The 12,936-nt window shown below is 42.2% G+C and overlaps 1 protein-coding gene across 10 annotated transcripts in view; it reads right to left on the reverse strand.

The window, feature by feature from the left end:
• The window catches only part of tenm4 (teneurin transmembrane protein 4), a 293,878-nt gene that overhangs the window by 112,427 nt on the left and 168,515 nt on the right, over positions 1-12,936 (reverse strand). For 5 of the 10 annotated variants that reach the window (XM_086079950.1, XM_086079959.1, XM_086079953.1 and 2 more), the window contains 4 exons: positions 12,505-12,757; positions 7,721-7,795; positions 7,409-7,507; positions 3,949-4,184 (listed from right to left, as the gene is read on the reverse strand). In XM_086079950.1, the coding sequence (XP_085936076.1) occupies positions 3,949-4,184; positions 7,409-7,507; positions 7,721-7,795; positions 12,505-12,757 (663 nt within the window). The remainder of the gene's footprint in view (positions 1-3,948; positions 4,185-7,408; positions 7,508-7,720; positions 7,796-12,504; positions 12,758-12,936) is intronic. The other 5 variants (XM_086079957.1, XM_086079954.1, XM_086079960.1 and 2 more) reach the window with 3 other exon arrangements.

Below are 12,936 nucleotides of genomic sequence, written 5' to 3' on the forward strand. Positions count from 1 at the left end.
GGTGAATTGGACACTCCAAATTGTCCATAGGTGCGATTGTGAGTATGATTGTTCGTCTCTGTGTGCCCTGTGATTGGCTGGCAACCAGTTCAGGGTGTACCCCGCCTACTGCCCGAAGCCAGCTGGGATAGGCTCCAGCAACCCCCGCGACCCTTGTGAGGACAAGCGGTACAGAAAATGGATGGATGGATGGATGAACTGAACTGAAGGAGAAAAAGGCAATGAAAAAGACCATGCGCACATAAATATCTGTGTTCATGTACAGTACAGTAATTGTCACGCCTCGACAAGTCGCCTCTGCTTTTCTTCAAGAAGTTTCTCCACGACACGACAAGGCATTGATGTATGTCCGCAATGACAGCCAGTGAACAAACCGAGCGCTCGGCTTTTTGTTTGTCATTGCCAAAGCCGCCGAGAGCCTCTCTCCTTTTTGATTTGTGGTTTTACGTCCACTCAGTGGCGAGAGAGGCACAAAGTGAGCGAGTCGGGCAGGAAACACACTTTCACAAAGTCACCAGGCAGGATGCGTCGTTCCAAGTGTCCTAGTAATATGTCTTTGCCGGGCTCCATTCTTCATCCCGTCCGTCCCCGAGGCCTCCAATGGCAAACGTGTGCTCCCGTCTTTAAAGATTTACGTCAGGGTATCTGTCACCGGCAGAGGATTGGATGCGAGCCAAGAGAGACGCCCTATTTTGTTGTTTTTTGGGTTGTACAAACTTTGCAATGACACCGATGAGGTTTTTGTAGGACTAACTAGACACTTTAATGAGATATCCAGTGATGAGACAAGCTGAGCTCTCGACAAGGCGATGACCTGTCAAGAGTTTCCCAGCATGTTATGTTGTGGCCTCTTTTCGCTTACATCTTGGCAGGAAAGTCAGGTCACGCCGGGTGCCAATTAAGGGACACGGAAGCAAAAGACTCCTCGGCCCATCCGACGCGAGTCGGCTCTGCTTGCCGCAGGCTGAATGAAGCTCCTCTGATGTGATGACGCCGGTGATGGCCACATTTCTGATCACATCGCCACTTTTAATCATCAAAGGGACATCTGAACTCACCACTCGGCGTTAACTCATTCACTGCTTTGCAATTAGACTATTTTGCTAAATCGTTTAGCGCTTCATTTAAAAGATGCCCAAAAACGCCAAAGGACAAAAAAAAAAAAAAAAAGGATGGACTTGAAATGGAAACAGATACACATTTATTTTTTATAGCAATAGAACAGAATATCCTGTTGACCTTACAAAAATCAGTCAAAATCCAGTAAAACAGCCGGGAGCGAAGGGGGTTGCTTCAGTGAAAATGGCTGCAAGTGAGGAGTTTGTGATCCTGATTTACAAGCACAGTTAACATCTGTCATTGTGAAGTCTTTGACGAGTCACGGTGCACTTCATTGAGTTAAGCTCACAAAGTGGCAAGCAAACAAAACCAACTCTTAGGTCGCAACATGCATCACGAGACTTAATTGGCCGAATTAGACATCTCGCCTCCAGTTCCCCCAATTATAAGCTTGCGCAATTAATTGCACTCGAAATCAAATGCATTTTCTCATCAGTCTTTTAATTAAACACAAATGCTGATTGGGGTGACCCACAGTCTCCTTGTATTTTGATGCACCTGGAGATGGTGTCAGGTTTTTTTTTGGGGGGGGGGGGGGGGGTATAATTACAACATGTGATGAAACGGGGGCTTTGGGCCAGGACCCCCTAAATCCACTTTCATTCTCCTTAAATCCTACAGATTCATCTTTAATCACCGCCGGCCCAAGACCGCAGCTAATAATCTTTTGACAAAAGAATGAATTTTTAAATAAAATAGATTACTATTAATGAAGATTTTAGTGCGCAAGATCCTCGGGGGAAGGAAGAGCCGGAAATTGATTGCCTTCCCTGATTGTTATGGCATAATATCTATTCAAAATGTCCTCAATGAAAAATTCATTTGTCTCGCTGAAATCATTTGTGTGCCCACTTGGCCAATTGTATACAATGTGCCCACAGAATCGGGTACACCTGCGCCAGCTAAAGAGATGATTGCCAATGTTATTCCGCACCATCCATTCCATCCATTCAAACTTCCAAATGTTGACAAATTCCGGGCTTTTGGGGTGAAATAACAAAACAGTTGCTCATTGTTCAAGCCATTTTACTCCGACATACACTTCCACATATTCACACCTGAACTGCAACTTCCCCAAAGGAACCCCAATCCCAAAACAGGTATCTTAGAACAGACCAATGGGCGACGCTAAAATGCCAAGTATCCCCCCGCACCCCCCCCCCCCCCCCAAATTACTCATCCTGCTCAAAATGATTAAAGCTCACACTGAACAAAAGTTCAACATGATATGCAATCAAGTTCCATGAAGTCATCCATCTGTTATGTAAAGTGCACGTCCTTATTGGGATTGAGGATAAATAGAGCCTATCGCAGCTGATTTTAAAGAGGCTAATCGCTAGCTAATCACAGCAATGGTAAGGTTAGCTCGGTCTTTGGAATCTAAAATGAGGAAACGTCAACGGAAGACACTACTATGGCCTTTGTTGACATCTCAAGTATGCTTACTAAGCAATCAATTTCCAGTCAACAATAATATAAAACAATATAAACCCAATATATTGCTGGGATACAATAGCAGCTGCATGACCACAAAAGCCAGCAATTAAAAGTCCAGACGTGCTCTTCGACTGGCCTTTTCATACATTTAGAGGCTCCAAATGGTACCACATTAAAGCTAGTAGGTGAACATAATCTGCAACCAGATAACCAATTAGAACTGCGATGGGAAAAAGTCAACGGTCATCTTCAGTTTTTATGACGCGTCTTTACAACCGTCCGCTTTTCAACCATCATCGCGCAAAGCACACACACACCAACCGTTTTAAATGTAGATCATAGATATGAATCGGGCAAGGAAGCATTTGTGGTTGAGGACCAAATTGTTTTTGTTTTTTTCGGAACAGATGGGCCACATTTGTAGATGAATTAGGAAAGAATGACAAATGTAAAATGTGTACATTTTTAAAAACAATAACAATCACTTCTCTCTTTTTCAAGCATTTCTAAAAACATTTATTATAATTAATTATTAGATAAAATACATAAAAAATAAATAAATGCATTGTAAAATGGTATATATTTTTGTATTTATTATTGTAATATTTATAATAAGTAAATTAAACCAATTGTTTAATGATATAAATAAATAAACATTTTAACTTGGGTGAAAAAACGTTTAAATTAACACAAACTATCATCTGCATCAACACAACTAAAGGGAAAAAAGTCAATGGTCATCTTAAGCCCCCCCCCCCCCCCACCCCCACACACACACCTTTTGGCATCTTTACAAAGGTCCGCTTTCAACCATCAGACGGCTGCGCGAACTGTATTAAATATAGATCATAGAGATAAATGATGGAGTGTGTAATTCACTTAGGGACTGGCCAAAAGGCAAAGAGCTGATTTAATAGTGCGGAGATATCTTTTAGCCAGCTGGGGCGCACAGGTTGGGGGGAATTTTATTTTATTAAAAAAAGAAATATAAAAACCTGCAAGTCTTTTCTTATCTGACCGGCAAGAACGCTGATTGCACTTTTCTCAAGCGACAACGTTATTACGGCCAAGGTGAGCGTGCTGGTGACAGAGCAACGGGCTGCACACTGCAAAAAAAAAAAAAAAAAAAAAAAAAATAATAATAATAAAAAAATATATATATATATATAGCATTTTTGCACTCCAAAAATACTCCTTAAATATAAAAAACTAAAACTAATGCTAAATGTAAACTAAAACAAAGCAATTTGTCCTGAATATGAATGTGAACGGTTGTTCGTCTATATGTGTCCTGCGATTGTAACAGTTCAGGGTGTCTCACCGAAAGAGCGAGGCTCCAACTCACCGGCCCTCCTGGTGAGGATAATTGGCACGGGCAAGGTTGAAACTTACCAATGAAGTAGGCCAGCAGGAAGAGCAGCGTGACGGAAACGAGGATGGCGCTGAGTGCGGCGCATTTCCAGTTGCAATGCTTGTAGGGCTTCTTCAGGCTGAAGGCGGGCCGGGAGAAGGTGCTGCGGGGCAGGGGTCGAGGGGGCGGCGAGTACACCGTGCTGGAGGTCAGCGGGTACCCCGGCGACGTGGTGCAATACATGGGCGAAGTTCCGCCTGGCTTGAACAGGAAGTGCCTGCGGGGAGGGAAGTGGCTTGAGTGCATGTCGCGGGCTGTCTATCAGGTGTAATTGTGTTCCCAGGCACACTCTGTACCGTCGCCATGGTAACCCTGCTGCTGGATTAGCCGCGAGGTACAAAACGCGCTAAAGCAGCGGTCTCTAACATTTTCGAGCCATGGAACGCTTTCACCTGAAGCAATATTTTTGATGGAAAGAAAAATACACACAATTTTGTGCTGAATGTTGGAATTGCATCGAAGAAGTAAACTAACGGATTACTTTGCATGTTTTTGTTTCCGCTTTTCTAAATTGTGTCATTTAATGTTGTGTTCATGACGTTTGTTAGGACTTTTATCTTGGCAGGATGTTTAATTCTGACTCTTGTAGACGTTCCTGCAAAAAAGGATCTTTGTTTTCAGCATGCACCTTATTCCAGACCCAACCTACCCATACCTAACCTACCCACCTACTCCTACCTACTGATCTATCTACCAATTATACCAGGGGCGGGCACACTCGGTCCTCGAGGGCCGGAGTCCTGCAGGTTTTGGATGTTTTCCTTCTCCAAAATAGCTGATATATGATCAGCTCATCGACAAGCTCTGCATAAGCTTGGTAACGATCCTGTTGATTGGAATCAGCTGTGTTGCAGCAGGGAAACCTTCAAAACCTGCAGGACGCCGGCCCTTGAGGACCGAGTTTGCCCAACACTGAATTATACCAACCTACCAACTTCTGCACCCTATGTATGAAACTTGAATTTGAAGCTTCAAATATATGCAAGTCTAACAGAGCAGTCTACAAGATAGTGGTCTGTGAGAGAGTGCGCACTAAGAAGCATGGAAATATTCTTTATGCTGCCTGGTTATGTTTTTTTGGGAGGAGAAAGGAAGGTCAGCTAGACAGGAAAGCAAGCAGTCCGTTCCGAGCAGGCTTGTCAGTCAAGGTCACTTTGATATTGCTTCATGTACAAGAAGTGAAAAGCTCATTGTACAATTGTATACAATACAGTATTAACTTATGTTAATACGTCTCTAAATAATTATTTTCCATAACACTACCTTCCTTCCTACCTTCCAAAGGTGTAAGGGTAAGACAATGGAGGGTTTTTGTTCAGGTCACTTCGATAAAGAAATTTTGCCAAATGAGTTTTTCCTCTTCTTTTGACAGATCATTTTACCTAAATGAACATACATCTTTGCCATTTTGTTTTTTAAGCCCAGTTTTTCCAGCGTAGGCTCATCTTCTGTCTCATCATGTTTGCCTTTCCAAAGACGTTTATTTGTTAACTTGTGGGCTTACTCATCTACTAACGGCATCCATCACATGGTCGAGACGAGGGCTTTGCCAAGTCGACAGAAGCACAAGCTGCGACTCTGATGATCAATGCAACATTTTTTGCTCTATTTCCCTCCTCAGCCCAGCACCGCATGGCCTGCGGACCACGCCCGCTGAGCGAATCGATATTAAATCAAACTTCTATTTTCCGTATTCACGGCAACGCGTGGGGGGGGGAGTAATTCCCGGGAAGAGCAGGAGTGCGTGTCAAGGCTATTCAACTCGTCCTTTGAGGACGGCGCCGGGGCCACATCAGACGGGCCAAACTAGCAGGTCCATCAGAAGCGGGCGCGCCACTGTCAAGGCCCTTTTACTGACACGTTTACAAGAGGCGGACGTGATTAAACGGCACATTACGACGTGCCACGAAGGACGTGGCTGGGAACATGTGTTACCTTTAAGTACAGGGGCGGGGCGGACACACGGCGGTGCGGCTTGAGGAGTTATGATGGCTATTTTTCTCGACATCTATGGGAAAAGACTATAGGCAACTTGGCAAAGATTGGCTTCTATTGATTGGAGCTCATTTGGGTGAATTCTAAAGTCAAAGTTTGTCAAAAATGAACTCGGAATCCGTTCAAAATGGCTGCTTCATGCAGATATGACCAACTTCCTGTTAAATTCCATACATGGGTACCTAAGACTTGTCCTGCATCCCGTTTGTTTTTATTCTTTTATAATCCTGACCGCTGAGTAAGAACAAGCTTTAATCGCCAGCGTTTCATTCGCACACTAAAAACTACTTAAGCGTAAAATCCAATTAACTGATTGGTTTCGGAATGGGATAAAGGTGCGGATCTAAGAATTTTGTTAAGTGGATTATAGCCACTTATGCTGGACTACGTCACACTGTGTCGGGACTCCAAATTGGGGTGTGGTGTGAAAATTTGGATGTGATGATTTTTACCTTCATGATAAATGTAATTTCGAGCCAAAATTACTCAAACTTTATATTAACTCATTCACTCCCAGCCATTTTCACTGAAGCAATCGCCTGATTATTATTATTATTGCTATAAAAACATGGAACCTACCAAAATAAATAATATAGTCTCTTCTTTAATCAGGAAAGTATATTTCTATCGGTTTCCGTTTTTCAGCAATTAGCATTAGAATATAGCTAAATTTAATCATTGTTCACAAATCTCTTTAGAGTTGTGGGCAAATGAGATTTTTTCAACATGGCCCTGTTTGATCTCTTATACTCTGCTGCCACCTGCTGGCCGTTTTTTGTAATAACTACCATTTCATCAATCGTTCTCTGCAGTTGAGAGGCTGCATCAAAGCCTTCTGTATGCTCTAGCATAAAAAAAACATTAAAAAAAAAGAAGGTACAAATACATCATTTTAAAACATTCAAAATAGAACGTATTTATAAGTTTTTGGGAGCAAATGAGTTAAAAGTTTGTGGTTGGGAACTAATGGGAAATGCATTACTGCCACCTAGAGGGCTGGAGCAGAACCGTCTCAAAAGCAACTTGATCTTTCCTTGCAAGCGTTTCGTGCTTTGCTTCTTTTCTGTACAGTATTAATCTCGCCGCTAAGCCCGAGGGACCAATCTCCAGCCGTCTGGCATTACTTCTCCTCCTTGGCAGAGATCCATGCTCTACTGAGAGTCTTTCTAGGTATCGTTATTTTTCTTCACCGATTGTCCAAGAGAAAATAATGTGCTTCCGTTGCCTCACAATCGGACATGCGGGGTCCGTTTTTGCACGGCCTCTTAAGTTAGCGATTACGCTTCATTATCCGCCTAAGGGCTACATGGGGACGGACGGAGCTTCTGGCACACAAATACAAACACACACACACACACACCGATGGCATATCGAGAGGCAGAGAATGTCTGATGGAAACATAGCGCAAGGCATTAGCGACAGAAGCGGGGCAAGCATGTGACCTACCCGTCGTTGTAGGCGGCGTCGCGGCGCGCGGACGCCAGTATGTCCATCTCAATGGGGTTGTCCTGTAAAGTCTCAAGGAATGCCTGCTTTGCTATGTTTCTACACACAGGTGGAGAGATGGATATGAAGCCGCTGGTGAGATGCGCGTGCGGGGAGCACAAAGAAAGTACAGTGTTCCGCTCAACAAGGACAGACAGCGTGGGACATTGAACACTTTAAGGAACTACTACTACTACTACTACTGCTACGACTAAGACGACTACAACAAAGGTGGGATTAGCCTCCACCCATCATTTGGGCACACTGGCCTACCTGGTTTTGTACGAGCCCTGCCCTTCTCTGCAAGCGTCTTGCTCCTCTCTAATAAACATTAGAGTATTCTGGCTCCTTGTAAGGTTGTGGTTGGAAGAGAACAACGTGTCACTAATAGGAAAGTAGGAAACCCTGAAGGTGACTGTAGAGCAATGATTTTAAATGCTATTGCTAGCCGTGCGTCGTCCCAGCTAAGCCGTCACTCTTAAGCAGAAAGAATTGTTTGGATGTAAGGCAATGGAAGCCAAGGGATAATAGCAAGGACATACGTGATAAGGGAACATGGGTAACAAATGGAGCATGGAAGATAACAGAGACACAGATGAAGGACATACTGTAGGTTGATATGGTACATCAGGAAAAAAAAAAAAACATAGAACATAGTAGGGGTGGGAATCTTTGAATGTCTCACGATTCGATCCGATTACGATTTTTGGGTCTGCGATACGATTCAGAATCGATTTTCGATTGCAAATGATTTTTTTTTCCAAATGATTTGATTGACAATGATTTTTGCTTCAATCTATAGATGTGCAAGGAATTGTAATGATCTACTCCAGTCTGACTCGCTAATGCTAATTAGCGCGCTACTCGCGGCACTTTTATCACTCAAAAGAACGGCTCCACGCCGAAAAAACAAACAAACTTTTATTGGAATAACTTTTTCCTTCTACTCTCTAATGTGGCTACAACTTAACAGTGTATTAGACCGCGTGGAACCACACTGCCCCTCAGTGGCCAAACCGGGTACAACATGAATAGCGCTCCAAATAAAGGCACACACAAAGGCAAGACAGTATAAAATAATTTAAATAAAATCAATTTTGAGACATTTAAAATCGATTCTGAATCGTACTAAATGAGAATCGATTTTTTGGCACACCCCTAGAACATAGTATAAACATATGTGAAGGAAATAAAGTAACAAGGTTTGAGTCATGGTACTAGGATCTAGATTGGGACACAGAACATGAAGGGTGACCAGAGGGGTTGAACGACTTCCGATTTTTTTGTATTTGATACTTAAGTGATGAGAGATTAATTGATTATTGATATTTTTTGGGTAATTCGTCAACTCGTTGTGCACGCATCTAAACATAAGATCACTCGCGCACTCGCCCCGCCTTCCTCAGGTTCACAGGCCCCGCCCACTGAATGGTTCATCCAATCACATTCAGCCATTACCAAGGTTGACAAAATAAAATAAAAACGAAAATGCTTTGAAATTACATTTTATGTTTATAAAACTACCTATAATAGCGAAACTGTCCTTTGTTTTAGTCTTTGGTAATTAATTTAATACATGAGCCTTTGGGGATGATTTTAAGTATATTAACCAGAATAAAGTGGTTTGAAAGTGTGTCACACAGAAGTGATGTCATCTAGCAGCAGCCAATAGAAAAGCATCTTCAGATGACGTCGCTCCTCTGCGACAATTTTGCGTGCCTTATTTTTGGCTCCAATGGCTTGACTCGCCTGCATTTTCATTTAACTCAGCGAAATGCAACGCTAGGTAAGAAATGCATTACTTTTTTCCTTTTTACCATGGTGTTTATTACATATTGCGCAGAATAAAAAAAAAAAAAAAAAGACAGAGAGAGAAAACTAGAACTAACTAAAACTAAGAATGAAAAAAAAAAACTAAAACTAATAAAAACTAACAGAACCACCCTGAAAACTAATTAAAAATAATTAAATTTAAAAACTCGAAACTATATAATAACAAACTAAAATGAACAATCCAAAAGTATAATAACCCTGGCCATTGCGGAGTAGTAAAGTTAACTCGTCACTTCAACCCTTGGGCCAACAGATCACGTGAGACACTTGGGCCAAGACACGCTTTAACAAAGGGCACGTAAATGAGGTGAAGCGATACACAGACGACGGATGATAATGAAAGACAAGGGACAAAGATGAAGGGTACTGAACTGGTAATGGAAGATACGAGGGACGAAGAGAACACGAGGGACGTACTCTTTACTGGGGTAAAGATAAGATGAACGGAACACAGAGGACCTCGTGTAATAGGGTACATAAAGTAGGTGACAAATGGAAGACACTAAGGAAAACATTGGAGTACACGGGGTCAACGCCGTCGAGAAGAACATGGAAGACACCAGGGACAAAGGTGAAGGACGTTGGGTAATGGTGTACAAAGGCGACAAACGGAACATGGCAACAAAGTGGAAGCAGGATACATGCGGCAAATAGGTGACATAAAAGGAAACTCTGGGGACATTTGGAGACACGGGGGGGGGGGTGGGTAGCACTGCTGTTGCTTTGCGGGGACGACATTTGCAAAAGCAGCTTGTCACTACGATTGCGTTCACACGAGGAAGCAGCCTTAATGATGGGGTTGTTGCACATTTGCGGTCCGCGCTCAAGTTTCCCCGCTCGGCCTCCTCGTCTGTTCCGTACGCAAACAACGATGGAGGAAAAGGAGCATCCGCATGCGACAAGGCTGCTGCTCCAAGAGAAAAGTCCTGCTTTTGAAGTCTTTTCATGGGCAAGGAATCCAACTTTTAATGAGCATAGATACCTGCGCTCGTGGGGGGGGAAAAAAAAGAAAAGAAAGAAGACGGGACTGGGTGCCACCAGATTGGAATGCGACCGAACGCCGCGGAATTCACATTTTGATTCCGAGGCCATTGTCATGCCATCAGCTAGCTTGTTAGCATACAACGTTTTGGAAAAGGGTTTTTATTTTTACAATAAAAAAGTGCACTTGATGGGCCTGATATTTTTTTTGATGTTTTTTTTTAGGAATAGGCCAATTATCGGCGCTGATATTCAGCATTTTAACGAATATCGGCATCGGCCATTTTGAATAATCATATGGCTGATAATAGATCCATTAAAAAAATTGTTAAAGTGGGAACTATTTTAAATTATTATACATTTTTATAAAAATTTTCACAGATGCTGGTGACCCTGGGAAGTCTCTCGCACCTTTTGTTTTTGTTTGAAATTAAAACTAAGATAAGTAAAAATGTAATACAGTACTTCAGATATTCTAGAATTTTTGAATACTTTATTTATTGTAGAAAACTATTGTTTAAGTTTGTATTTAAATTTTGAAAACATGCTACCATCTCTGGGAGATCCCAGAACTTTTTGTCCGATTTTTAAAACAAAGATGCCTATTGAGTAAGATTTTTTTTTTAAACTCCAATATTTTACGAACCCTTAAAGTTGCTCAATAAACATATGCTTTAACCCACCCAAAAGAGCTGGAGTTTGTATTTTTTCCAAATTTTGATGCCAATATATTCCCTTTTAGTGAAAATGAATATCAGCTCCAAATATCGGTTATCGGCATCCTTGACTAATAATAATCGGTATACTTTGGTTTTTACTGTTTATAAATAATTTCCCCAAAACTTCAAAACTGGCCAACTTATCCTGTCATATAAAGGAGAATTAGAACATACTTGAGTCCAAAGCTGTTCTAAATGTTAAATACAGTGATCAGATCCCGTTCCGGGAGGATCCACAATAACAAACATTGATTAATCAGGCAAGGCGAAGGAAGCCATCACACGCCGAGCGTTCGCTCCGTTTGATTTGGTTGGGGCGTGCTCATAATAATGAGAGCAGAGCTACATTAGCACCGACGACACTGAACGGACGCACTTGACGCAAAAGCATCCCGTCGATGAACGTGCGCCGCGCCGCCATACGCCGGCTGATTAACGCGCCGCAAATACAAGTTGCCGGAGCTTTTCACTTGGTGATTATAATTGAGATCCGGCCGCGTCGCCACGGTTACCAACACAAAAACATAAGGTCCAAAAGCAGCACTCTTCTCTTGTTATGGTCAGCCTTGACATCCTGGCTGACCGCATTGCGTTGCTTCTTGTTAGCTCTAGAGTGTCATAAATCATTCAAATGTCACGAAATGAAAATCAAGGCAAAATATGCTCGTTCTTTGTCTGCCAAGATAACTAATAGAATTACAGTATCGCACAAAAGTGAAGTAAACCCGATATTATTATATACCAGATATTTCGTTACATTTTTTCATGGGACAACGTTAAAGCCACTAAAGCTAAAGCCCTGGCAACAAAAGTGACTACACCCCTAAGTGAAAATGTCAAATTGAGCACAGTGCCATGTGACTTGTTCATGTTAAAATTGGATTATGTTTGACACGGACGTACGGAAGCAGATTAGGGCCAGTGAAGAGAAAGGAAAAAAGTTTGGCAGAATTCTCACTTCAAAGTCAGAATTTTGAGAATAAAGAATAAAGCAAGAATTCAGAATTCTCACTTTGAAGTCAGAATTTGGAGAATAAAGAATAAAGTCAGAATTCAGAATTTTCACATTAAAGTAAGAATTCTGAGAATAAAATCAGAATTTCGAGAATAAAGAATAAAGTTAGAATTCTGACTTTAAAGTCTGAATTATGAGAATAAAGTCAAAATTCTCACTTTAAAGTGAGAATCCTGCCAACCCTTTCTTTTCACTTGACAGGCCCTAATCCTCTTCCGTACGTAGGCAACGCAAAAATGAAACGAGCGGAATATATAGACAAACATAAAATTAAATATCTGCAGAAATATGAAAGATGTACTCATGTTTATGAGATACTGTACAACCAAGATATTTTAGAACTAGCGATTTAAATGTTATCACTGGCTATGCTAAATCTTGCCAAGTCAAATGTTCCTTTTCTGTTCCTTTTCTTCCCATTACTTATTTTCTTGTTGTTTAAAAAAAATAAGATTGTATTTAAAACTCCGTCCTGTATCTGTCGACAAGGAAACGGCGCCGCACTCTACCTGGTCTCCAGCGGGATGTTGCTGTTGAGCAGCCAGTTGTCCGGGGCGCCGCCCGCATCCGGGGCTCCGCCGTCGGGGGGCGCGGAAGAGCCGCCGTCGGTGGGCGCGGGGCTGGGGTTGCTCCGCGGCGTGTAGTTGCCCCGGTTCAAAGAGTTGACGGAGGCCGCATGGTGCTGAAGGTGGTTGGGCGAGTAGGAGTGGGACAGCGGCAGGGGCGGCGTGCGCAGCCGAGGGTGGTTCTGAAAGACGGCGTCTGGAAGGCAAAAGCGAGGGAAATGCGTTCAAACCAAATCGAGGTATTTGCAATGATACGTTTAAAAAAAAAAAATGCATTACACTGGCATCCAATTTAAGATTGGGAATTAAGATTAAAACTCAATCCCCTCCAAAAAAAAGCAAAACAGCCTCCGACATCAATATTACCCATTAACA

This window comes from Leptonotus elevatus, chromosome 7, assembly GCF_054856555.1.
Source record: "Leptonotus elevatus isolate MCC_2025b chromosome 7, RoL_Lele_1.0, whole genome shotgun sequence".
Classification (NCBI taxonomy): Eukaryota; Metazoa; Chordata; class Actinopteri; order Syngnathiformes; family Syngnathidae; genus Leptonotus; species Leptonotus elevatus.